Source organism: Ursus americanus, chromosome 35, assembly GCF_024610735.1.
Source record: "Ursus americanus isolate L20-20 chromosome 35, mUrsAme1.1.p, whole genome shotgun sequence".
In the NCBI taxonomy this organism is placed as follows: Eukaryota; Metazoa; Chordata; class Mammalia; order Carnivora; family Ursidae; genus Ursus; species Ursus americanus.
Genome location: NC_142161.1, coordinates 15,270,317 through 15,297,241, shown reverse-complemented (window position 1 = coordinate 15,297,241; position 26,925 = coordinate 15,270,317). Strand labels below are relative to the sequence as shown.

At 36.9% G+C, this 26,925-nt stretch overlaps 1 protein-coding gene across 2 annotated transcripts; it reads right to left on the bottom strand.

The window, feature by feature from the left end:
- Positions 1–11: 11 nt before the first annotated feature.
- BRMS1L (BRMS1 like transcriptional repressor) lies at positions 12–26,921 on the bottom strand. Of its 2 annotated transcripts, none has more exons than XM_045799885.2 (10): positions 26,642–26,921; positions 23,313–23,403; positions 19,064–19,191; positions 17,415–17,494; positions 7,257–7,353; positions 6,166–6,249; positions 5,023–5,087; positions 4,272–4,311; positions 3,496–3,643; positions 12–1,633 (listed from the first exon to the last, which is right to left on the bottom strand). In XM_045799885.2, the coding sequence occupies exons 1-10, from the start codon at positions 26,781–26,783 to the stop codon at positions 1,516–1,518; spliced, it is 993 nt and encodes a 330-aa protein (XP_045655841.1). In that variant the 5' UTR covers positions 26,784–26,921; the 3' UTR covers positions 12–1,515. The 2 variants fall into 2 exon arrangements, with proteins under 2 accessions (XP_045655841.1, XP_045655847.1); XM_045799891.2 differs by having other exon boundaries at positions 3,496–3,622; positions 26,642–26,920.
- Between the last annotated feature and the right edge of the window lie 4 nt (positions 26,922–26,925).

The following is a 26,925-nucleotide window of genomic DNA, read 5'->3' as shown; positions in this document are numbered from 1 at the left end:
GACACTACAAGTGACACTCAAACACATCTTTTTATTATATACTAAATTTAAAAATACAAATCTTATTAAAAATGCTTATGAAACATTGTATACATAAGTACTGTCAAATACTATTGGATTATGACATTATATACATTTGCTAAGGTTAATTAGAAACAGAACAAAGTATATAACTTTGCCGATAACGAATTTCAGAAGTCAAATATTTTAACATTTGGCAACTGTGAAGTAGTGATCTGCACAGGAAGATGTTTGCAGAGGTAAAATAGTAAGAAAACAAACGGAATAATGCAGATATTCCTGCCCTAAGTGTTAATAAGTAGCTCTCTTCCTCATCCTCTTCAGTCTCATTATAACAGAAATTAAAGTGCACAAGACCACCAGGAAAACTTGATTTGGTTGTACCCTAATATATACTACAGCCAATTGTGCTGCCATATTGAGGGTTTCAATTCTTTGTACTGTTCCTGAGGTTTTAGAAGTTAATTTTGCATGTGGCTAAGGAAAGAGAGGCCAATACTTTCTAAATTGCACCAAGTGGCCTTAAAGTGTAGAAACACCAAAGATAAAAATATTAATTTGGGAATAGATTCAAGAACATTATCCCTGTCTACTTCGCCCTAGGAATAAAATTAAGATAAGAACCTAGTTTTACCTCTGGAAAATGCTTACTAAAAATCTGTTTCAAAAGGTCAGACATGTGCGGCAAGCACCACAATACTGTCAGTTACTGTTCACCACTTATATACTGCACCATAAATACCAGGCATAAAAACCTGCCCTCTAAAGGTTCACGAGAAATACAGGTAGAAGCATGTTATTACTTGACGCTAATTTTACTAATTAACATTAAGTATAATTTGTAAAAATAGGTCACCGCCATACAATCAAGGAAGAGGAGAAGGAAAGCTGCTAGTCTACAAAAGTGCTCCCTTAGCTTTCAAACCCAATAGCTTCATTTTGGGTAAAACAAGATTGTAAAGAAAGGCCATCAGTTCTAAATAAGCTGATGATGCCATATATACATATTCACGTATATATGTTTAAATTTCAATTCTGATTTAACACTAATGTACTAGTACAAACCATTGATAGGAAACATTTTATCAGGCTTATTTACAAACACAATGAGTGACAAGGATATGGAAAATCAAAGAAATTGCAGACAAATGTAGCCATTTAGCAACATAGTTCACTAAAAATAAAACAGATTTGCATAATGTTTTTAAAAAACAAAGAAAAAAATTTAGTAACAAACCCCTACCATATATATATATTTGCTAAGGTTGCTTTAGGTCATTGGACCTAAAAGGCAAATAAATGTAATGATCATGATTAAGTTTTTATTACTGTCTCATTGACATATCAATATGAGGTCTACTTAGAGTACTACCTACAATACAGTCTGTCATGATTTGATGAGAATATTAAGTTACTGAATACATTTCTAACTCCCATGGCACATCACACTTGATAACACTAATAAGGTAGCTTTAGGTAACACTTAAATCATGATTATGAATGTTTAATTGAGTATTTTCCTTTCTGTAGCTGTGAAATGTAAAGCTTAGATTTGCTTCCATCAGGCCTCTTAAACCAAACTTCATCATGGTTAATTGTTGTAATTACAGCACTAAAAAGGGGGGGAAAAAAGGAATGAATGAATGAATTGCAGTACGCCTCCGCCACTCATTTTAGAGTACTAGCCATAAAACCCAAATAGCTGGACAGCAACAGTAGGTTCAGGTATGTAATTGTCATTTACCACAATGCTGTGCTATCAGCAGGGCATGCTGTCAGAAACAGCACACTCAGCAACACTTGAGAGACAACCTCCCTTCTTTCCGTAATAGAAGTGGGCACAGTTACTATTAGAACTATTAAATGCACATCATTCCTACTACATCCCCACCCCAACCCACCCCCCAAAAACACTAATTATATAGTATCACCCTCCAATTTATATCAGCCCTGACTGTAGGAAATCTTTCATTGTTTTTTTTCATATGCTTTATTTTTTCAGAGTATCCACTTATTTAAGTTTTTATTTAAATTCTAGTTAACATAGTGTAATACTGGTTTCAGGAGTAGAATTTAGTGACTCATCACTTACATATAACACCCAGTGTAGGAAATCTTAAAAATACCAATCCCTAATTCCCAGTGTCAAACCATTTATATGGCACTTGTATGGATTCTTTTTTGACACTACTTATCTTTATGTAGAAATATTTTTAAAAATAGATTTGTGTTTAATACTCTTATACTATTTCATCTCTTTTTAAATCACAGTTATGCTAAGTAGTCAGTAAAATGTTTTAAAAGCAGCAAGATAGGGGCGCCTGAGTGGCACAGCGGTTAAGCGTCTGCCTTCGGCTCAGGGCGTGATCCCGGTGTTATGGGATCGAGCCCCACATCAGGCTCCTCCGCTATGAGCCTGCTTCTTCCTCTCCCACTCCCCCTGCTTGTGTTCCCTCTCTCGCTGGCTGTCTCTATCTCTGTCGAATAAATAAATTAAATCTTTAAAAAAAAAAAAAAAGCAGCAAGATAAAGCAAAGGATCTAGGGGTATCACACACAACCTAGTGTAATTAGCTCAGTGGGCTTCTATGAGGGAAGTTACTATACGCGATGCTCCTAGTACCCTAAAACTTTACAGATAAAGGACAGTCCAAGTAAAACCACTGTATTTGGAAAATGGGTATTCTTCCCTAAATACAAACACTGCATTTAACTAAATTCATACCCAGAAAAAGATACTTTCTTACTATAGAAGGCTACCACTCTGAGAATTAAATCCTAAACTACTGAAGGAACAAAACCAGTGATTAGCATTAATATTTTCCAAAAGCGACAACCAGATAGAAGGCTATGGGGGCGCCTGGCTGGCTCAGTCAGTGGAGCATGTGACTGTTGATCTCGGGGCTGTGGATTTGAGTCCCATACTGGATGTAGAGATTACTTAAAAAACTGGAAAAACTTAGAAGGCTATATAATTATAGAAACGTTATTTAAGCTTAGACAGATTGAGTCTTTTAAAAGGCAGCTTTCGGTTTTCAAGTTATACTGTAATTACTGTGACTCTTAAGGCTTTCGTTAATTTTTCATTCCTTTCCTACTCGATACATATTCTTTGTATCCAAAATACTGTAACACACCCAAAAAAGTTAACGATTAATATATCCACCCAAAACTCATAACAGTCTGGTTTAAAGATCATAATATTAAAAACCTAACAATTCATCTACTTTAAGAACTAACTATAGGACTACTTACCTGGGCTAAATAATTCCAACATTTCCTCTTGTGTTAATGCTTGTGCTTAAGAACTTAATATATGATATTAACACTGGTGAACACACATGCTAATCAAATCATATGCCGAGAGAAAAGGTCCATAGGCAACTAATGGTGCATTATGATTGCACTACAGAGGGGACAAATATTTATTGACAATAATGTAAATACCGCACAATGCTGAAATGATCATTTTTACCTTGTAGGACATTCATCTTTTTTATCAATACATATTGTTTGTCCACGTATATACCATTCGCCATCATAATATAATCTTCCTTCTTCAGATCTAGCACTGTGCAGATGTTTTTCCAGTTTCACAGGTGCTAAAGGGATCAGTTCAAAAACTGTTATATTAATAAGACATTGTCAGAAGAACAGAAGTGCAAAACATTAAGAAATAAAACCAATCCATGCATATATGTGAAAAAACACTAAAAAATATTTCTTAGATAACAAATGTAAATCTAATAGAAATAAGAGAGGGGCGCCTGGCTGGCTCAGTCGGTTAAGCGACTGTCTTTGGCTCAGGTCGTGATCCCAAAGTCCCAGGATCGAGTCCTGCATTGGGCTCCCTGCTCAGCGGGGAGCCTACTTCTCCCTCTGGTGCTCCCCCTTTTCATGCACACTCTTCTCTCTCACTTTCTCTCAAATAAATAAATAAAATCTTTTTCTAAAGAAAGAATTTCTTACATTTCTTATATAATTCACTAAGTTTTTAATATAACAACACAATGAAGCTATACAATGTACAAGAAATCATTAACTAGACAAGTGCCAGAAGGGGAAGCAGATACATTATGTTACTAATGCCAATTTGAAGTAGGATTTTAAAATATTGTAATTCCAGGAGTAGTGTTCACTGATGAAATGAAACCACTGATGGGGGCGCTGTTTAGTATGTGGATGACTTAACAGCCCTGATTCAACCAGTCTCCACAGAGAAGATTCCTGAACTTAGATTAAATGACTTACGTTCTGTTTTCACTCTGTGTGGACCCAGTGTAGCCATTGCCTTAATTAAAAAAAGAAGACAGACCCTGAGTTTATAGACAGAAAGTACATTCTGGGATCTATTTAATGTCTACAACGCTACTGATGACCTCAAAAGCTAACAGTGAAATACAATCTTCAACTGCTCTAATAAATTTTAATGTCTAAGACCATAAGGAATATAAAGAATAACCATTTCACCTAGAGGTGTTATCAATACCTGAATTATCTCTTGCAACTAAGAAGTTTCTGAAAAATGGAAAAATTTAATACAAAAAGTAAGTCTCCACTTTCAAATAAGCACAGAAAATCCTATAATTCTTGAATGCTGAATGACAGAATGCAAGACATACAGAATGAGTTCAAATATTCACTTTCATTCATTCAATAAATATTTATTGAGTGCCCTCAGTAAGCCAGGACTGGGCTGAGGACTAGGCACAGAAATGTTATTTATTACTACTTTGGGCAACCTAAATAATTGCTTTTCTGTACCTTTGCATAAATTATTAATTACATTATTACAGGAAAAATACAAATTGCTGACATGTCTCTCTTAAAATATTCTTGCAATCCACTGTTATCTATATTAGCATTAACTGCTATAGAGAGAATGCTGCAAAGTAAAGCATATTAACAATAATCATATTTTGATGTATTAGTGAAAAACCACAGAATCTTAAAAAGTAGACTATATAAAGATAACTTGTATTCCATTGCTCTTTAATCATACCTTCCTAATTGTTGTCCAGTCTTCAAGAATATCAAGATCTTGTAGCATATAAACTATATATGGACGTGGAAAAGTCAAGGTCAATTTAGCTGTAAGAATTTCACACTCTGAATTTTACTTCCAAACTTCTGTTTTTCAGAGAATTGGAACAGTAATTTCTGGGCATAATCCTGTGACATGCTGAATTCTGTCTTCACATTATTCTCCAAAAAACTGAGTACCAGGATAAATATATTCCAGTACTTCAGACGCTATACCTTATTCTCTTAATTCTAGGATATCACTGATTTTAAGATATACTACCAACCTAATCACTGTTTTGAGGTGGGGATGGGAAAAGGCAGGGGGGTAAGGGGAGGATACCACAGTGAACACCAAGATTGAAAGCACATACTAGTTTAAGTTAAAGACACTCCAGTTTTGGGGGCTCTTGGGGGGCTCAGTCCATTAAGTGTCTGGCTCTTTCATTTTGGCTCAACTCATGATGACAGGGTTGTGAGATCAAGCCCCACACCGGGCTCCGTGCTGGGCAAGGAGCCTGCTTAAGATTTTTCTCTCTCCCTTTCCCTCTCCCACTGCTCCTCTCTCCCTCTCTCTCAAAAAACAAACACCGTAAAATAAATAAATAATGACACTCCAACTTCAGAAACACTGAAAAGTGTTAAAAAAAATATACATGTGGGGGCGCCTGGGTGGCGCAGTTGTTAAGCGTCTGCCTTTGGCTCAGGGCGTGATCCCGGCGTTCTGGGATGGAGCCCCACATCAGGCTCCTCTGCTATGAGCCTGCTTCTTCCTCTCCCACGCCCCCTGCTTGTGTTCCCTCTCTCACTGGCTGTCTCTGTCAACTAAATAAAATCTTTAAAAAAATATATATATATACATGTGAATTAATAATGCTATATTCACATCAAAGCCTTTGTGAACTACAAAGCCATATTTTCAAAGTTGAGATCATGACTAAATTTCTGCTCCTTCCCTACCCCTCTTAATCTAAACTATATTCTTCTGCCTTCAGTTTTGGAAATCATCTTTTACCTATTACAGGATCATATAAATAAAGTCAATGTATACTGATAAAAATTACAAAGATATGCACAATGCAAAAATGTATACCAAGGCAAAAAAAAAATTAGAAAAGGATATCTGAAACAACAACTGGCTTTTTTTTGTCAGGACTGAAAGGATCCTTCCTCTTTTTTCTTGACTGAAGTTCATCATTCCACAGCTCTGGTAAGTAAATAAAAATTAAATATTAGCTGATTTCTGGAGATCAAAATGGGGGGAAAGGCTATGTAATTTCATGGTAGCAAAATTTCATTGGAAGCTATGTATATACACATATAACTATATAATTTCACGAGCAGCTATATATTCATAATATTTTCTCTGCCCTTATTAAAGTAAAAATCAACTTGGCCCTTAATGACTAATAACTGATGAACATGTATCAGGTACTTTGTTAAATATACATTGCGTGCATTGTGTCACCTAATCCTCAAAGCTATCTCTGAGGTAGCTATTTCTATTATTTCAATTTTACATACGAGGAGACTGATTTAGAAAAGCTGAATTAACTGTTGCTCATGGTCACCCAAGTAGCAGGGACTGGGGCAGTGGCATCAGAGTTCAGCTTGTCTCACTCCGCTGTGCCTACTCTATGCCAGAGAAATAAAATTTATAAGAGGTAAAGTAATATACATAAAGACCTGTAGGATAACCCAGTGTATCTTCAACCCAATGTAGAAAGCCTTTCCATAATACCCCTGAAAAAGCAATTTCAGCCTTGGACTGATCTAATTATTAATAACTTTTTCCTTTTTCTGAGACAAAAATCTACCTCGCTGTAATTTCCAGTTTGTGTGATACCACAAAGAAAAGCTTTTTATTCCTTCTTCCACCTGATCTTTCAAGACAGAGAGAAGAACATATACCGTAGTTGTCTTCCAATACTACTCTTATAATATTCTTATTATTCTTATAGTGTACTATTCTTGCTCCTGTAGTTCCTTTCACACTCTCTTTTGTCCCTTTTCATGCACTCCATTCTCTATGTCTTTTTGAAACGTGAATTCAAATCAAAGCAACAATCACAAGCCTATCACATTCTTTAGAAGTCTCCCCCTTTCTCCTCTCATTAGGACTTCATGTACTTAACGTTTATATTAGAAGAGTTGGATAAGCCACAGGTTCAGTGTCACTTAAAGTAAATATCACCATGATGTCATTCCCGTTACCTGAGGTAATATCAATGCTGTGCCTATCCTCTTCAAGCCTTCTTATCTTCTCCTCCAGTTCACTCTGGACTGTATCATATAACAAAAGCTTTTCACTCTGAAGGAAAAAAAAAACAATCATGCATCAGTAAAAGTAAAAAATCGGTCTTAACTATGAGTATTAAATAACTTATTCCTAAAGTACTTTAACACATGATGCTTTTGTTGGCTAACTTAAAATGTTTTAAGATAAAATGCCAAAAACATCAAAGAAATAAAACCAGAAAATATAGAATCTAAGTATAGATTTAAATACATGCAATTAAATTGTTTAAGAACATCTAAATTTGTATGTGATATGGGGGTAAATGTTTACTTTACATACAATGTAAGTTCCAATGGCCCCTTTTAAATATAAGCAGATCCTACCTGTCACTATAATAGAGAACCTGTCCCATAAAGTGTATCATTAGGAAATGGATCGTGTTTTCTCATCGCAACATAATTGGGCCTTGATTCCTAATATCTCAAAATCATACAAAATAGACTACTGTATCAAAAAGAGAAAGATTCAAGTATGAATTCTGTAATCATTTTAAATCTAATGATAGTCAAAATCATAAAACTATAGACTATATCCAGATTGCTCAACAACACTATAGAAAGATTGAGGGGCTTGCTAAGAGACTACTATTGGCAAATCGGACTAGAACCCAGGTCTACTAGTTCTAGCCCCTTGTTCTTTTAATTAGAAAACACTATATCCCCTATTTTCAAAGGGATAAAATGTACGTAAGTATAATATATAGCTTCATTATATAAAAAGCTTATGACGGATTCCCAGCCCATCCACCACACACTTACTCTAGTAAGGATCATAGTTAGATATGACCGTCCTCTCGTAGAGAATACTGGAATACAGTTAGATAGGATTTCTTGTGGAAGGCACAGGCCACACCCATTTGGCAGCACTCCCAGTGTGAATCATGAAATCCTCTCTTTTGGTTTGAAATTTAGAGTCTACACATGCTTGAAGGTTCTCCTGACTGGCAGAAGATGCTTTGGTCAATTTGAGGCAAGCCAGGAGCTAGAGAAAGTAAAGCTGAAGACCAAAACTAGGTCTCATATGAAAAATCATCTCCTTGCATGCTACCCTCTTTGCTTATTTCCTTTTACTTGTTCTCCTACCTTTGGTAAAACCTCATGAAATCTTCCAGCCTTATCTACATTGTGATACAAGCCCTGGGAAACCTTATATATCAGAGGAAAAGGGAGAGCAGACCCCAGCCATGGTTAAGATAGTGTGAAAGCTATAAACAGATCAGATTCTCCAACCAAAAATGACTCCTAACGCAGAGTGGAAGTGATAATACTTTTGTTTTTAAGAATATGAAAATTTAACTGGTGCAGTCTCTCTTACTCCTGTTGATAAAATTGCCCTAGGTCAAGCAAAAATTCTAAAATAAGTCCACTAATCATTCTTTATAATTAGAAAAACAAAACTAAACACAATGAGCCTGAAATATTTGAGGCGTTGACGACATCTCTAAAGATATTAAAGGTATAGAGTGTACAGATAGAAGGGACTTGAATCTATTCTCAGTCTTATTTCTTTGTCCTTCTCTCTCTCATCCTCAACCCCATAAAATCCTCAGAAACCTTTCCTGAGTAGGAAAGAAAGTCACTAACACAGCAGCTAGAGGACACTGGAAAAGAAAGGGGCATCCAAACTCCCTTGCTCAGGGGCCTGTAGAGGCTTCTTTGTTCAACAGGTAATTCAGCTTTCTAAAAGTACTTATTATAATTTTATATTTCGCTTCAAAATCTGATACCTCTCCAATCTCCACACCTATACTTATTCCTTTGAATGTGGATAGGAGTTAGTGACCCACTTCTAATGCATAGAATGTGTCAGAAATCCAGGTCATAAAAAACATCATCGCTCTCATGGATGCTCTCATGGATCACTCACTCTGAGAGATGCAGTCACAGGGTCCTGGGGACCCTCAGGCAGCATCTGGAGAGACCCATAGAACTAAGGCTTCCAACCAACAACCAGCAAAAACTTGCCAGTCTTGTGAGTGAGTCACCTTGGAAGCAGATTCTCCAGCCCCCAGTCAAGCCTTCAGACAACTGCTTCGCTGGCTGACCTCTTTACTGCAACGTTATATGACTCCCGAGCCAGAACCAACCAGCTACGTTGCTCCCAAATTCCTGGCTACAGAGACCATAAAACAGTAAATTTTCTTATTGTTTTAGGGAAGTTTTGGAGTAATTTATTACAAACCAATGGCTAGCCAATACAAGATGTCTCACAAAGCTTATTTCTATACACCTTTTCCCAAGAAGCTACTTTTCCAATCTGAAAGTGAGAACAAGATCTAGTGGGAAAAACATAAAGGGAACTTCTAGAGTGATGGTGAAAATACACCCCAGGAAGACAGACGCAGCTGGCCTAGAAAGCATCTGAAGGAGGGCACAGGTCAGAGCAGGAGGACAGGGGATTCTAGGAGTACAGGGGATGCTCCTCGGGGATTATCTGATGCATTTGATCACATGGAAAACGGCATTACGGGGCTTTCACAGATCTGCTGGAGTCTCTGAGAAGAAATGACAAAACTAAAAATAAATGAAGCAATTATTAATTCTGAGGCTACAAATAGAGTTGTACAAAAAAGGCAGTTTGAGTGTAGTGTAACTCTTGGCTCAGTAAACGATATTTATAGCTACAACAAAAACAAAAATTGAGACAACAGTATTAGAAGAATGGGATGAGGGAAACTATTATGGAATCTTCAGTTTTCATAACAGGAAACCAATAAGTAATATCTAAAACTGATATTATTTAGAAAGATGAGAGCAAATTCCAGAAGCTGTAACTACGAGACTTAGATCATTGCTGCTGGAATATAGAATTTAGAGATGGGAGAGGGGACTGCTGTACACACATTACTTGCTAAAAGCAAATGTTTAAAGGAGTATTTAGAGCTGTAGGGAAATCCTCATGAAATGCTACTTGTAAAACAGGATACAAAATAGTATGTATAGTCATACCAGCTGGGTGAAAAACAATGACACAAACATGCACATACTTATTAACAAATGTCCACTGCTTGGTACATTATGGTTCACTGTATTTACTTCTTTAGACTTAACTTCTCAAGTTTTCTCAATACTTATTAATGTTATAATCAGAAAAAAAAATTAAAGGAATAGATAACCAAAATCAGAGCCCTGAAGAGCCTCAATTTTCTCAAGAACTGGAATCCTAACCCTGAACCCTCAGGGCCTGAGACCTTGCTACCACCTGCTGTCAATCTTAACACTCATCTCCAGCTCTGTGGGGAGGCTTCAATGAGATAACCTAAATAAAGCCTCACCACCTGCCCCACTGTCTGGCACACGTGTATTCTATAAATGTGATTTCCTTCCTTCCTGTGACACAAACCATCTGCTGCCTGGATCGCCTCTGTGGTTTTCTGGCATACTCTCTGTATGCATACCCATGTGAACATGTCTAGTCTCTGGTCCTAGCCCGTCTTTTCTATCTGCTCCTAATCAAACTTACTTTGACAATTGGCAGTGTGTCTCCCTTCTTCCCACTTCCCCTGCCTCTCAGTTATTTCTGTATGAGCCAAATGTAGAACTAAATAATAAGCAGATAAAAAGTCCTGAATAACAAAGTTCAGATTTAATGGCAAATTGCATGACTAGAAAGATCAGAAGATTTCAATCCTGGTTCTGCTGCTCCTTAAACATGTGACCCTGAGCAAATTACTTAACCTCTCTGAGCCCCTCAGTTAACCCATTCATTAAATCAAGATAATTCCTATTTCATAAGGCTGTGGTAAGGATTAAAATGAGAGTGACTATAAAATCCATAACACTGTAAGTGTAAGTTCCCTTCCAGCCTTTATTTCCTGTCTAAAATGCCCTTGAACTATTAATGAGTATTAATTATATAAGTAAACAGATCATTTATAATATTAATTCAATATTATGCATTAAAAAATCAAGCCATAACTAAATTAGAAGAAATTCAGGTAAATATTTAAAATCTCTATGAAGGAGGGAAGACTTTCAAAGCTGAAAATGATGGAAGAGGGGTGCCTGGGTGGCACAGCTGGTTAAGTAACTGACTCTTGATTTAGGCTCAGGTCATGATCTCAGGGTGGTGAGATCAAGCCCCACGTTGGACTCCACACTCAGCAGAGAGTCTGCTTGAGATTCTCTCTCCCTCTCCCCTTCCCCCCGATGCTCTCACACACACTGCTCTCTCTCTCTGAGAGAGAGAGAGAGAGAGAGCATGAGCTGGGGGGAAGGGAAGAAGGAGAGGGAGAAGCAGACTCCCCACTGAGCAGGGAGCTGGATGCGGGACTCGATCCCAGAACCCTGGGATCATGACCTGAGCTGAAGGCAGACACTTACCCGACAGCCACCCAGGCACCCTAAAATAAATAAATCTTTAAAAAATGATGGAAAAGAAAGAATATCAATATATTTGTCTAAGTAAAAAATATTTCTTGAAGATACATTGCTGACTTTTATTTTTGACAACATAGTAGACCAGATGTCCTCAAAACAAAAACGAAAAAATCTCAAAACAAAAACAAAACCTCCCAACACACCTACACAGATACTTTAAATAAAATACCAGAAACATCTTTTTTAAAGGTATAGTTAAGCTCTTAAAAAAGTAAGAGATATCCCCGAGAACCAAAAATAAACAAGGAGCAGGAAACCAGCATGCTAACCTGCTGTTGAAGCTATGGTTTCCTTGAGGGTGTCTGCTGGTGTTGGTAACCTAGAGGAATGGTTTTTAGTGGCTGTTCGGGAAAAAGAGAAAGATCTTGGGCCTAAGCAAGGAATAAGAACTGGGATCTCTGCATAGCCCTGAAGGATTACACCTTCAAAAAGGCAGACTAGAAAAGATTCACCTGAGGGAAATTCATCTGTGTCAGTTAGGCACTAAATGGAAAAAATGTTTTTCCCCAAAATATGTCATCTTAGGCCTGACCTCTACATATTTGAGATTCAAATGTAGATTACCTGCATCTTCTAGGAAATTCCAAGCCAAAAAATTAAATTAGTCACATGCTGTTGGCACACCAGGATGCCTAGCTGAAAAAACCTAACAGAAATAAAAGCAGATATTATCTGAAGAACTACATCCTCTGTCCAAGACTCACAGAATTCCTACCAATAAAGTCTGCTACAGTCCAGAATTACGAAATAAGGAAATAAGCTGTGAGGTATGGCAGAAATTTGAAGGAAAAAACCAGCAGAATTAGACTCTGAAGAACTTCAGATACTATACTGAGTATAAATTTTATGAATTAAGGGGCACCTGGGTGGCTCAGTTGGTTAAGCATCTGCCGTCAGCTCAGGTCATGATCTCAGGGTCCTGGGATTGAGCCCTGCATTGGGCTCCCTGCTCAGCGGGGAGTCTGCTTCTCCCTCTCACTCTCCCTCTGTGTTCTCTGTCTCTCTCTCTCTCTCAAATAAAAACCTTTTAAAAATATGAATTAAGTATTAAGAAATACGGACAACAAAGTGAGTTGTTACATATGACTAACTCAAGTTCCATAAGAAGGAAGCAGAGGAAATGAAAGAAAAACAATACCAGAAAAATAATATCTGAGAAATTTCCAGAACTAATGGAAAACAAATTCTCAGATTCAGAAAGCAGAACAAATCCAAGTAGGGAGAGAAAAATCATCTCTATGGAGACACACAATAAAGAAACTAAAGAACAATAAAGAAAAGAATGGGAGAAAATATTTGAAAATCATGTATTTAATAAAGGGCTAATATTAAAAATACATAAGGAACTCAATTTAAAAATTAGCAAAGGACCTGAATAGACCTTTCTCCAAAGAAGACATCCAAATGGCCAAGAAGTACATGAGAAGATGCTCAACATCACTATTCATCAGAAAAACCTAAATTAAAATCACAGCATGGGGGGCGCCTGGGAGTCTCAGTGGGTTGAGTGACCAACTCTTGGTTTCAGCTCAGGTTATGATCTCAGGGTCATGAGATCGAGCCCAGTGCTGGGCTCCACACTCAGTAGGGAGTCAAGGCTTATGATTCTCTCCCCCTCTCCTTCTGCCCCTTCCCCTACTTGAGCATGCACATGCTCTCACTCTCTCTCAAATTAATAAACCTTTAAAAAAAAAAGTCACAGTGTGGTATCACTTCACACCTATGAGTATGGCTATTGTCAGAAAAACAAAAGATAACAAGTGTTGGTGAGGATATGGAGAAACTGAAACCCTGTGCACAGGTGGTAGGAATGTAAAATAGTATGGTTACCATGAAAAATAGTATGGAGTTTCCTTAAAAAATTAAAACTAGAACTCTATGATCCAGCAATCTGACTTCTATTTTTTTTTTAAGATTTTATTTATTTATTTGACAGAGATAGAGATAGCCAGCGAGAGAGGGAACACATCAGGGGAGTGGGAGAGGAGGAAGCAGGCTCAGAGCGGAGGAACCCGATGTGGGGCTCGATCCCATAACGCCGGGATCACTCCCTGAGCCGAAGGCAGACGCTTAACGACTGCGCCACCCAGGCGCCCCAGCAATCTGACTTCTGAGTATATTCCCAAAAGAACTGATCTCAAAGAGATTTGCACTCCCGTGTTCACTGCAGCACTACTCACAATAGCCAAGATGTGAAAAACCACATAAATGCACACTGAAGGATAAATGGATAAAGAAAACATGATATACACATACTATGGAATATTATTCAGTCTCTAAAAAAATCAGGAAGTCCTGCCTTACGCTACAACATGGATGAACCCTGAGGACATTATGCTAAATGAAATAAGCCAGTCACATAGGGACGGATACTGCATGATACCACTTATAGAAGGTATACAAACTAGTCAAACACATAGAAACAGAGAGTAGGCAAACGCTAGGGAGAAAGGGAACTGGGGAGTTGCTGTTGGGTGGGTGTAAAGATTCAGTTAAACCTCATGATTAAGTTCTATAGATCTGTATTACAACAGTGTACCAATAGTTAAAAATACTGTATTGCACACTTAATATTTGTTAAGAGGGGTAGATCTCAATGTTAAGTGTTCTTACCACAGTTAAAAAAAATTTTTTTTAAGAGGAAAGTAAGAAAAAAGAAAAAGATAACAGAAATTCCGTAGGAGATAAGTTTCAGCTGGGAGCTCTGGAATCATGAGCATTCAGTCTCCGGGACTGTACCATCATTTTTGATCAAAGGAATCCACGACAGTGGACGTGCATTGTGGGACATCTCATCATCAGTACCTTTGGCCTCCAGATCTGAAATGATGAATGACTTTACTATTGTGAAAAGAACAATATGTGGATTTTCTTAGGACATAAAGAAGAAAACTAATAACAACAACAACAAAAAAGATATTAACAAATCCACTATCACACAGAGAATTCTAACACACCTCCCTCGGTGATTGAAAGATGAGGCAGACAAAAAATAAGGAAACAATAAGTCCATACTTAAATCAAGTGATCAAAGTGTGTATCACCAATAATGGTACATAAATTGTGTGCTGCCTGATAGAATTCAGTGGAAGAACACATCAGTCCTGTGGTATTCTTACTGAGAAGCAAAACCCACTTGTAATCATGAAGAAATCAGACCAATTCAAAATTGACATTCTACATAATAACTGGACTGAAATTTTCAAATTTGTAAAGATCATGAAAGTCAAGGAAAGACTAAAGAATTGTTCTACATTGAAGGAAACTAACAACATGACAACTAAATGCAATGACAAAGACCCTAAGTGATTCTGAACTGGATCTCTGCTCTAAAGGGTGCTGCTGGGAAAACTGCTCAAATTTAAATGGGGTCTGAGCATTAGATGGTAGTAACATCAATGTACATTTCCCAATTTTGATGATTGTAAAATCGTTATACAAGAAAATGTCCCTCGTTCGTTGTATTCAGGGGTGATGGGGCATCATGTCGCCAACTCATCCTCATGTTCACCAGAAACGTTCTTTCGTACTGTCTTGCAACTTTTCTATAAGACTGTTAAAATATATCATAAAGACGAGACGTACTAAGCACTCATAGAACTGATGACTGCAATCTTAATATATATCTCTATTAGAGAGAAAAGTATGGGATATTCCTAACTCATTTTATGGAACTTGAAATCAAATCAAGGGCAGTATGAGACTTAAAAATTAAAATCTCACTGACAAACATAGAAATGAAGCTCCTAAACAAAACATTAGTGAATTACCGAATCTGGTAATTCACAAGAAAAATAATCATTCCAGGAATCCAAGGATGGCTTAACATTAAGAAAATACATTAAGTACAAAAAAGAAACCATGACTGATTCAATAGATGTAGACCAAGCATTTAATAAAACCTAAAACCTAACAACCATTTCTGGTTAAAAAAAAAAAAAATCTTAGAAAACAAAAAATAAAAGTAAATTTCCTTAATTTGATAAAAAGAGTATTTATCAAAACCCGATAGTAAATATCACACTGATTGGAAAACCTGAGAAGCATTCTCTTAAAATCAAGAACACAACCACGATCTGCTTTCACTGCTTCTATTCCATGATGTTCTATCAGTGCCACTAAGACAAACAAAAGAAATAAGAGGAAGATCAGAATGGAAGAAACAAACTGCCATTTTTCACAAATGACACTATTATCTACATGGAAAATCTAAGAATCTGAAATTAAATTATTAGAATTAAAATGAGAAGTAGATACGGTTGGATATAATATCAATATATAAAAATGCTTTCTTATACAGCAGCAGGAAATTAACAGTAATTTTTTAAAAGATGTTACTAAACAAAAAATTTCAACAATAGCAAGTGTAAGAAGACCAAAGTAAAATTATCAGTTTATTGAGATAGCAAGATTTACTAGACTGAAGGCAGTCAAGAAGGTGTTATGCTACCAGTGCAGAAACAATCCAACAGATGAATGGAACAAATTAAAACAGCTAGAAACAAGCTGCCATATAAGTGGACATTTGATATAAAAAAGAGATGGGGAGAAAAAAGAATTGCTGATTCATGGTAAAACAAACGAGCATAGAGTAATAAACACTGTGGACATCACATATCCATATGCAAAAAAAAAAGATCCATACTTTATATCACATGCAAAAATTAGAGGTAGGTTAGCAATCTAAATGTTAAAAAGCAAAATTTCAACCTTTGAAAGGAAAGTATGTCTTTTACCTCAAAGTGGGAAAGACACAAAAAGCACATCATAAAGGAAAGATGATAAATTCAGCTACATGAGACTGTACATCAAAAGAGTGAAAAGGCATCCCATTGCCTGGGTAAAAATATTTGCAAAGCGTATAACAAGCAAAGCATTTGTATCCAGAATATATAAAGAACCTCTACAGTCAATGAGAAAAACACTAATAGCCCAACATAAAGGCAAAAGATTTGAATAGGAAGAAGTGAAGGAAAACAAATCCAAGCAGCCAGTAAACATCAAAAAGATGTTACATCTCAGCAGTAATCAAAAAAGGAAACAACACATTCCATCATTTTTATATCTATCTACGCTTAGTATTTTAATAACTTACAAAGATGTAGTAAAATAACAAATTAAGATAAGAGTCATCAGAGAACTTGTTCTCTTATTTCCATGAGTGTTTTTATGATCTTGTCTAGATTATATGAAAAGTTATCTGCAAAATCAGCAGTGGGTTTTTAAAATACTATTCAAATAAAGAGAACCTAGAGAAAAATACATCTATTTTTTTACCATAGAGAATTCTGCCCTAAGATGTGGAAATAGATCTGGAGAGCCAGATTAACAATACGCCCAACATTCTAACTGTACCAATGGATACACATTTTTTTGAGTCTTAACTTGAATATTATACTAATTGCACTAATATTTTCAGCAATGTCAAATGACATGATCATTACAAAGTCTTTTTAAGGTAACAGATGCAAACTAAAATTATCTCACTTAGCTCTTTTCTATCATCCCTTCTTTGTGTCCTATTTCCAATACAGCTTCCACTGCAGCTGTATTTAAAAAAGAAAATTCACAAGTGATAAGCTAAAGTACAATTTAATTTTGTTTCATTTATTTTATTTACTTTTTTAACTAATGCACTCAGAAAAAGACTTGAAGAGTTGAAATTAGCTTAAAAGTTAAGTAAAATAACAGTACCTCACAATGCTGGCGAGAGGCTTGAATTTCACATTCATATTTGTTCTTTACAGATTCTAAGCAGAGCTCTCTATAGATTCCTGCAACCAAACACAATCACTCTGATTATGTTAGCAGTAATGAGATTCATTATCACTTCCTTACAGGAATTCTGTCCAACTGTATTTTACAAGATGAATCAGGAAGAAACTGACAAATGATTCTAGCTTAATCTTTAAAGACTAAAAATAAAAGGGCTCAGTTAAAGTATATATTAAAGCAGACTAGAAGAACTAAGAATTTAAGAACTGGGAAGAAACTGCACTGCAAATTTTAGTTCTTACTCCATTCTTCTAAAGAACACTCCTGAAGTGTTTGATAGAGAATGATCAAAATGAAAATAAAACTCCTTTCCTGTGAAAAGTAATCTCAGGACTCATAATGGAAATAGTCAATAAACTCTGGTTTCATTAATCATATCTTTTCAAAGTAGTAAGTGGATACCATAACCAACAAAACCACTATTTTTGAACTGTTATTTATTTTCAGAGTCCAAAGCTTCAAGAAGATTAAATGTATAAACTGGTAACAACAAAATGCATAAACTGATAGGATGTTTGAGAGCTCCTGACAGAGCTTTATCTAGAGAATGGATGCTCAAGAGAGGTTACTTAGAGCTACCAAGACAATAGTATAAAATAGGCAACATGGCCGTGCAAAGACACCATCAAAACACAGCAAACACAGAGCTTTAGATATATGTATATGAAACTCAATGCCACAGTTGACCCTAGAAATGTAATTCGTTCTTGTATAGTAAAGGCATGGGACAGATACCTGGAACTAGGCCATTAGCTACACATTCACCCACACACTGTTCTTTGTACAATCAAAAAGTAAATGAGGCCGCACAGTAGAAAAGTGAATAAGTGACTCAAGTAGTATTTCCTAAACATCCAGTTAAGTCTCACTTACTTCTTTTAGAATGTCAAAGAAAATTAAGGACTTGTTTCCTTTTCAGGGTGTGCTAAACCAATATGCAAAGACAGCAAGTATCACATCATCTACATATTTAATATTAAGCATTCAAGAATAAAATTTGGCTAAAGGTAGATTTAGTACAAAAAAACTTATAATGAACAATGCCTTAGGCATTATATAATAGGTGCAGGAGGATCAATTAGTGCCCCCCCAAAAGAAAAAAATCATCTCCACTAGTTAAAATTCAATTTTAGTCTATGAAAAATCATAAGTGATCTTCAAATAGGTACATCCCTTGTCATGAGTGCTAGGACACAGTTCTGAGGCTGGATCCCAATTACAAACCGAAGACTAGGTACTTAAATTGAATCTCAATTTATCTTTCAAGAAATTAAACTGGAATAGTAACCATTGCTCTTAATAAAAGTATCATGTTTCTAATTGTTTTACATATGGAAGAATCTTCTCAACAACACTGTGAGCAATCTGAGGCCTTTTTGATCCCCCCACAGCAAGAGGAAAGCAAAGGGCATTTAACAAGTCATTGTGGGCTGATTGACTGAAATACTCTGTTCACTGTAAATATATTTGTGATTTCATTAACAAGAAACACTCACTTGACAAATACCTTTCAAGTCTAGTGAAGAGTTCATACTCTACTATATGGAAAAGATGTTTCACTTTCCTACCTGCTACCTTTGTACGAATTTGCATATTTTCTTGTAAAGTTGCCAGTGGTTCCAAATACTCTGGTGCTTTTCCAGCTATGACTTCTTGTAGTTTTGCATCCACCTGACTTAATCGTTCTTTATAAAGTCTTAACAAAGCAAAAATTAAAATATTAATATTAAAAGCCCAACAAAGGCTAACAAATTACCATTTCTATACATTCTCTCTTCCTAATATCATTCATATTCTAATAGCCTAACAAATGTATTTTTGTCTTAATCTCAAGTGAAAAACTCAGTTACGTTATTTGACTTTATGCATATAATCACAAAGTAGTTATTTCTTTTTTTTTTTTTTAGATATATCGTTCTTTAATGATTAATTCACAGTACAAAAGAATACAACTAAGATACTACTTTTTTTGCTCTCTAGATTTTTGGTTTTAACTGCAGAACAATAAATTCTAGGAGAAAAGTTCATTTAAACACTGAGCTTAAAAGAAACAAAGAAATCATTTTGAATAATTTAGATAATAGACATTACTCATTGTCAAAATAAATAATTCCTGGCTTCTCTCCATCTTTCCTGAAAAGGAGTCCATGTTATATTCAGCCTACATGGTTTTTACAAAGAGGAAATAGAGTGATAGAGGTAAAAACCAATGGCTACAGAACTTGTGATCTGGCATACCAGTTTGTCTGGACCGCAAATGAAGAAACTGCAACAAAGGGAGTTGCTCAGTGGATGAGAAAATGAAAAACGGGGTAGGAGACCCCTGTTGCTGTCTTTATGAATGTACATACAAATACTCTAATTTGCCAGCTGTCACACCAATAACTTTACCTTGATTATCAATGACTGAGTACTTGAGACAACTCATTGTTTATTTTTGGCAATAATCCTGCAGAACAGAACTCTTTTTAACAGGAAGATGTTTATATTGTCATTCTTTGTGAAAGGCACTTTTAATCCTGGCTTTGTGGCATTTTAAAGATATCCTAAAACTTTCAAAGCAAATTAACAATTTAAGATCTCTGGGGCGTTTGGGTGGCTCAGTCAGTAAAGCATCCGACTCCTGACTTCCACTCAGATCATGATCTCAGGTTCATGAGATCAAGCTCCACATGCAGACGGAGCCTGCTTAAGATTCTCTCTCTCCTTCTCCCTACCCTCTGCTTGTGCGTGCTCTCTCTCTCTCTCAAAACAAAACACAATTTAAGACCATTTTGTAAACTCCTTTTTTTGCCATTCATTGCTTTCTCATAGGTAAAGAATGTGTCATAAGGAAGGCATGTAGTAACTGCTAAAAAAAAACCAAAAAACCCACTGATTATGCTTGTAGGTGTTAGTATAACTAGCAGTTGGCTTTTAAAAACATTACAGTACCTGGCTTTCATATAAAATTCTTCTCTTTCCTCTTGAAAATATAAACCAGTACAATTAAGACAATCAGGGAGGGGGATGGGGATGGGCTAAATGGGTGATGGGGATTAAGGAGCGCACTCATGATGAGCACCAGGTGATGCATGGAATGCTTGAATCACTATATTGCACACCTGAAATTAATGTAACACTGTACATTAACTGGAATTAAAATAGAAACTTTAAAAAAACCAAGATAGTCAATATTGGTGTTTATAACTGATCATTATAATTAGCATAAAGATTTATATTATGATTCTGAAGGAATTGAGCAGGTTTGGGTGTTAATGCAGTAAAATTTTTTTTAAAACAAAAATGGAAAAATAGATTATCTGAGTTAACTGCCAATAATACATTATCATATCTGGGTTAAATTTTTCTAAAACTCAAGATACAATGATAAACGAATGTGTAAAGTGAGAAAACGACAACATGATACTTATAGTTTATGAAATCATAAATACAACTTAGGCAAAATGCTAAAAATTTGATGCAAATGATGACTGAACCTGAAAAACATTGAACTTAAAATACTGATAAGGTATCCCTAATAGGTGAACAGCAGCTTTAATGAACAGGATATGTGAGTTAACAACATTCAATTAACTACCCTTTTAAAAGATTTCAAAATCAATATCATTTCAACAAACTTGGAATTCAGACACAAACGCCTCAAAGGCAAGAATCATGAGTTCCTCACCAGTAACCACAATACTGTTCACAGAGTAGAATCCCAATTCATGTTTACTGGCTACAGACATCGAAATAAATGGAAACTTAAGTGGTGTAAGTTCCTCTATCTTTTTAAGGAGGTAGAAGAAACTTCCACCAGTATACAAACTGCAAATGGTGTATTTTTGCCCTATGAAAGGAGTGCTATTATGCCCTATGGTGCTAGAAGCAGGATAACTTGTTGTGTTATTGTTATTATTATTATTATTATTTCCCGCCTCTTCTAAAAAGGATTTGAGACCGCTTACAGAGATACACAGTACAACCGGATAAAAATAGCAATGAGGCAAGTGGAGCAGATGAAAAAATAAGATAATTATAAACCTGGTGCAAAGATTATTTATTTCTAAAACATATTTCTGAATACCAATTCCTTGAGAAATAATCCCATTAATAGTGGTAACGGGTCTACTTTTAATATTTTCTGAGATGAATGAGGCTGATGGGGGGACCTGGCTTGTGGTCATAATGAGCCATGAAAACGCAAAAATCAAGGCAACTGCCAGCCCCAAGATGAATAAGATTAGGTTTAAAGAGTGACTAGCTGCAAAGTGTTCCTTGGTAATATCTTATACTAGAACTATACAGTAATTTTCATTTCTTGGAGAACCATAAAATATTCTCTAAAAGCTCAATAGGTATATCTTGATTAATTGTATGAGAATTATTCATTCATGGCTTACCTGAACTAAAATACAAAAACACAAATTGGCTTCCTCCTTTTCAGAATGGTCCTGGATGAACTCTCCATGCTGCTCAAATAATGGATCCTCTGGGGATCCAAACTAATTTTAATTTAAAATTAATAATGTAAATCTTCAGAATAAAAAAATGATACCATGTTTTTTAAAGGCAAAATTTTAAACTTTGGATTATCTACATTAATTTGTTGCACTAGCTTGAATATTTATATATTCATCTCTCATACCAATGAAAGTTAAGGCCAGAAATGGCATAAACAGTAGGATTCATTTAGTAAACAAATCTGTCCCCTTTTAGTCTGGGAATTCCAGAAATTAAACATGTTTTCATCTCTACTTTGGGCTCTCTAGGGAAGAAGTAGGGAAACAGAATAAGCAGCAAAATTATGAAGAATTCATGAAGAGCCAGCTTCTGAATAAATTAGGGTATCCATATTCTCAGAAGCTTCTTTCATTTACAGGTCCTAATACGTAGCTATGCCCCATGACCTTGCCAGCAAGTTTCAAAGTAAAAGCTCACCTTTAAGATTTTTTTTTTTTATCTGCATCTGCATCTATTCTGTTTTCTCAAATCACTGGGGCCCATTCTTGTGTAAGCAACAGCTCATAAGAGTTCTGGTATTATGAAGAGGGGGTAGAAAACAGTATCTAATAAGCACCCACTATGTGCCAGCCAAGACTAAGAATTTCACATACTGCTCATACAATCCTTATGGTTAATAATAAAAAAGCTACTATTATACCATTTTATTCTGTGAAGAAAGCCTGGATTCAGAGCCTATGCTTTTTCTACTCCACTATATTTCCTCCAAAGTAATGTGCCTTACTGGAAGGAACACCATAGTACTAGGAGGCAGAAGGCCTAGCTTAGTTTATCACTTTCTGATGAACTATGGGCAAATCACTTCACTCCTCTGAGCATCCATTTTCCCACAGGTAAAGTGGAGATAAGGCTATCTTCCAACCTTACAGAGCTGCTGCAAGAAGCAAACTAAATAATGTGAAAACATGTATGTAGTATCCAATGTTGATATAAACAAAAATCACTATGCCATTTTTGGGAGATATTTTCTTATTCTAAAATCTTAAAAATGCTATCTTTATTCAGTTACTTAACAAAGAAATGAATGAAGTACATTTGAACCAAGGATGAAACAACCCAGGGAAAACATTTTAATTACCAACATCCATATAGAAATGTTATTATACCCCCTAAAAAACCTGCCTCAAAATCCTCAGTTGAGTAAATAAGGTCGTCACCAGGCAAACCACAGTGGAAGCCTCTTTCAGATCAGTCAGCCCCATAAAATACAAAAAGGAAAATACTTCAGAGTGAATGTAATTTCTCTTGTGCTAATATACATGTGACATGATTGAGATTCAGTGACAATGACCTTCTCACATCACTACTTACTGATCCTTGAGATCGGTAAACTGTTTTTCTAGATTGGACATTTCATCTAAACATTCCATTCTTCTTCTTTCGCAGTCTTCATCATCCATTTCTGTTAATAAAAGGCAAATAGCAAAGAAAAAATTAATTTCATGTTCCAAATTATCTGAATATTAATTCAAATGGTAAAAAATAAAACAAAAAACACACACCAAACTATAATATGAAGTTAAGTACGCAAGGCCTACCTTAAGCCTTAAGAGAAAATAAACATTTATCCAAAATAATTTCCACTACAGATTTTAACCTAAAATACAAATGAGAATTAAAGCTACAGCAATGTCTAGACCTTCTTATTTTTATTCATTTTTAAATCATGTTAAGGGCTGACATCAAGCTATATACTAAATGAAGTAATTAATCCACTTTTGGTTTATTTTCCATCACCTCAACAGAACTTAAGCACCAAAATGATTATGTTCATTAAAGGACTTTGCTCAAAAACACTTTTGGAATTCTTCTTTCTGAACTGCTTACGTGGCTGATTTGCCAGTCACATAAAAAAGAAAACTAATCCCATTCTGTTTACCACAAGATAGCTTGGTCTCCTACTCATATTCTCATTGCTCCCTGTCCCCAAATTACTATCAGTAAGTGAGGAAAAGGAAAATGAAGAGGAAAACAGGCAAACTTTTGAAGGAAAGCACCTGTTAATGACCAGCTCTCTCCTATTTTCTGGGTCTTCTATTTTTACATCACATATATTCAACACTGCAGAGGAAGTGAAGCACAAGATGATCTGCACCAGATAAAGGTCAAACTCTGAGAAAGAGTTCAGTTATATTCAGTTATTTTCATACAGCAAGGAACTAGAGGGTTGGGTTTTTCTTAACTTTCCTAAAACAGATTAAAATTATTTCTGGCTCTTAATAGCTTACTCTTTGGCTATTTAAAACTTGGTCCCTCAAGATGACTCACTTCCCAGTATCTCTGGATAGTAGAGTGTTTGGTTTGGTTTGGTTTGGTTTGGTAGCTTTAGGACCTGCTCAGTACCAAGGTTTGAGAAGAAGAAAACTGTGGAAGTTTAACATGAAAGACATATGGCAGAAAAGAAATGCTTTCACAAGAAGCAAAACTGCATAATTTATTTAAATAATGTCTTTGCATTTAAAAAACTTGACTTTTGTAGTTCAAATTATTATTACATTCTTCAAAATTAAGTTGTCCTTTATATTCTGGGATGAAATAAAAATCAGTGAGAAATCACAAAAGTCAGCATAAAAATTAGGGAGAATTTTAACATATTGATGTCATTTTGTGAGATCCTAGCTCCCATCAAAAAAACAAAGAACACTTGAAGATCAAGTAAGTGTTTTACAGATCTAGAAAATGTATTCACGTACAGCCTAGATGTTCTTTCTCTGTATTGCTCACTTTTGAAATCTCACCTACTTCCATGGCTAGGCAGATGACGTCCAAATTATGCTCTACCCCAGGTGTGTTGCAATGTCACATTTCCATCTGTCAGCTGACACTCTTGACTTAAATATACCACCATCACTTCAAAAGCAACATGTCTGAAATACTCTTAACTTCCATCTTCATCTCAAATCTTTCACTTTTCTTTTTTTTTTTTTTTTATTTATTTATTCGACAGAGATAGAGACAGCCAGCGAGAGAGGGAACACAAGCAGGGGGAGTGGGAGAGGAAGAAGCAGGCTCATAGCGGAGGAGCCTGACGTGGGGCTCGATCCCAGAACGCCGGGATCACGCCCTGAGCCGAAGGCAGACGCTTAACCGCTGTGCCACCCAGGCGCCCCAAATCTTTCACTTTTCTATTTCTACTTATGCTATTACCATTCTCCTTATATCCGGGGTTTTCCTCTTACCTTCACTCCTAAACTTGGGTACATCAATCCTGTTTTGTGCTTTTTTGGAAATCTTTCACATCTGTATCTTCTTTTCCTTTTCTAGCTCAAATCCTTCTCCCAACAAAACTGGTTTCTCTCTCTTTTGAATAAGCCTTAAACTCTAGCCTTTGCACTTTTTCTTATATTCCTCCCAGTACAACATACCACCCCAATCCAAATCCTAGCCATTCTTCAAGATAATTAAAATAATCCCACCTTTTTCAACTAGCCTTTGCTGGCCACCCTATTCTGAAAAGATTTCCTCTGCCTCTGAAATCCTATAGCATTGTTTACATTGTTAAGTATTCATTTGGTAGTTTACTCAAGTACTGATTGATGACAGCTGTTTAATTGAGATCAGATCATAACTATTTATTTTCACCTCACACTGAGTGGTACCCAGTGCAGCTCCAGGAAATCACTCATAAATGCCTACTTGGGGATGGCTAATTTATTGATTGAAATTACATACTTCCATGGAGATTTGCTTTGAAAGAGAAACCTGAAAAAAAGGGTGTCAGGGCAATGACAGTCTGTCATCAAATCCTTGCTTTACATGGCCAAAGTCGGGCCAAGACAAAGAAGTTTAAGTTTCATCCTCATCATATGGAAAAAGGAAAAAGAATCCAGGCAATCATATATTCCATTTCTTTTTTAAATAACCATCCTAAAAGTTTGCAAAATTAACTTATGATGTTAATCTGCCCTCCGACCCAAAAAAACCTGAAAGAGCCCAAAATTAGAAAATCGATCGCAGGGAAGAAAAGATTTGGAACATTTCAGAGCTGCCCCAAATAAGCCAATTTATAAGCATATGAAGATCCAAAATCACCCCTGATGTTGGGCTCTTCTCAGTCTTGCAAAGTTCAGACAGATGCTGTAAATGGGACAGCTCCAAGTCGGCCCCCTTAGGAGCGCTAATGTCAAGTGCTGACTGACAGGCTGACTTGGAAACTGAGGTCAACAAATTCTAACCAGCCAAGAGCCGGCACAAATCTAACCAACCTCGGCCCTGACAACCCACCCATGTTGAGAAGGGTTGGAAAGATAAAAATAAGAAAAATCGGTGGTCTGGGGCTAAGAGGCGTTTCCAAGATCTCCCAAACAAGCTGCGCGCATTCCCGGCTCTGGTCCACCGCCGCGGGCACTGCCCGGAGGTCCCCAGGGCGGGTCCGACCGCGAGCAGGACCGCGCAGCGTCCGGGAGCTGGGCGAGCCCAGGCCCGTGCCCGGTCCCGCCCCGCCAGCGGGGACCCGCCTGGAGCCAGGCAGCGCCCCACGACGAGTCCGGGTGCTGCTGAGGGCCGGGAGCCAGTCTCCGCCCCTTCCCTCTCTCCCCGCCCCGCACTCCCAGCAGGACGCAGCTGCCCGGCGTGCGGAGAGCGGCCTGTCGTGCGCCCGGCGCGAGGACTCAGGGTCCCGGCCCCAGGGGGTTGCACACCTGAGCTATCTCCATCCTCCGAGACCGACGAGCTTTCCGTGTCCTCGTCCTCTGAGCTGCTCCCCTCGTTTTCGGCGTAGTCCACCTCCATCTCATCGTGATGGTTCGTCTCCTTCTTATCCCCTCGAGAATGGACTGGCATTTTCCAGCCGCGCCGTCGTTTCCCACTCCCGGCGCCCAGCCCAGCCACTGCCGCTTCAATGAAGGGCGCGCCGAACGCCCCGACCCACCCAGCGGCCGAGCGCGTTCTGAACCCCCTCAGCTCCTCCCCGCCCCCGGCCGGA

Bases quoted from the DNA above. Each gene is read 5' to 3' on its own strand.
- BRMS1L (XM_045799885.2), bottom strand. From the start codon at position 26,783: ATGCCAGTCCATTCTCGAGGGGATAAGAAGGAGACGAACCATCACGAT. The intron at 5,088-6,165 runs ATATCCTTTTCT...TGACTTTTCCAC, and splicing joins AAAGCCAGTTGTTGTTTCAG to GTCCATATATAGTTTATATG. The intron at 3,644-4,271 runs GTAAGTCATTTA...TTAATATAACAG, and splicing joins ACACAGAGTGAAAACAGAAC to TTTTTGAACTGATCCCTTTA.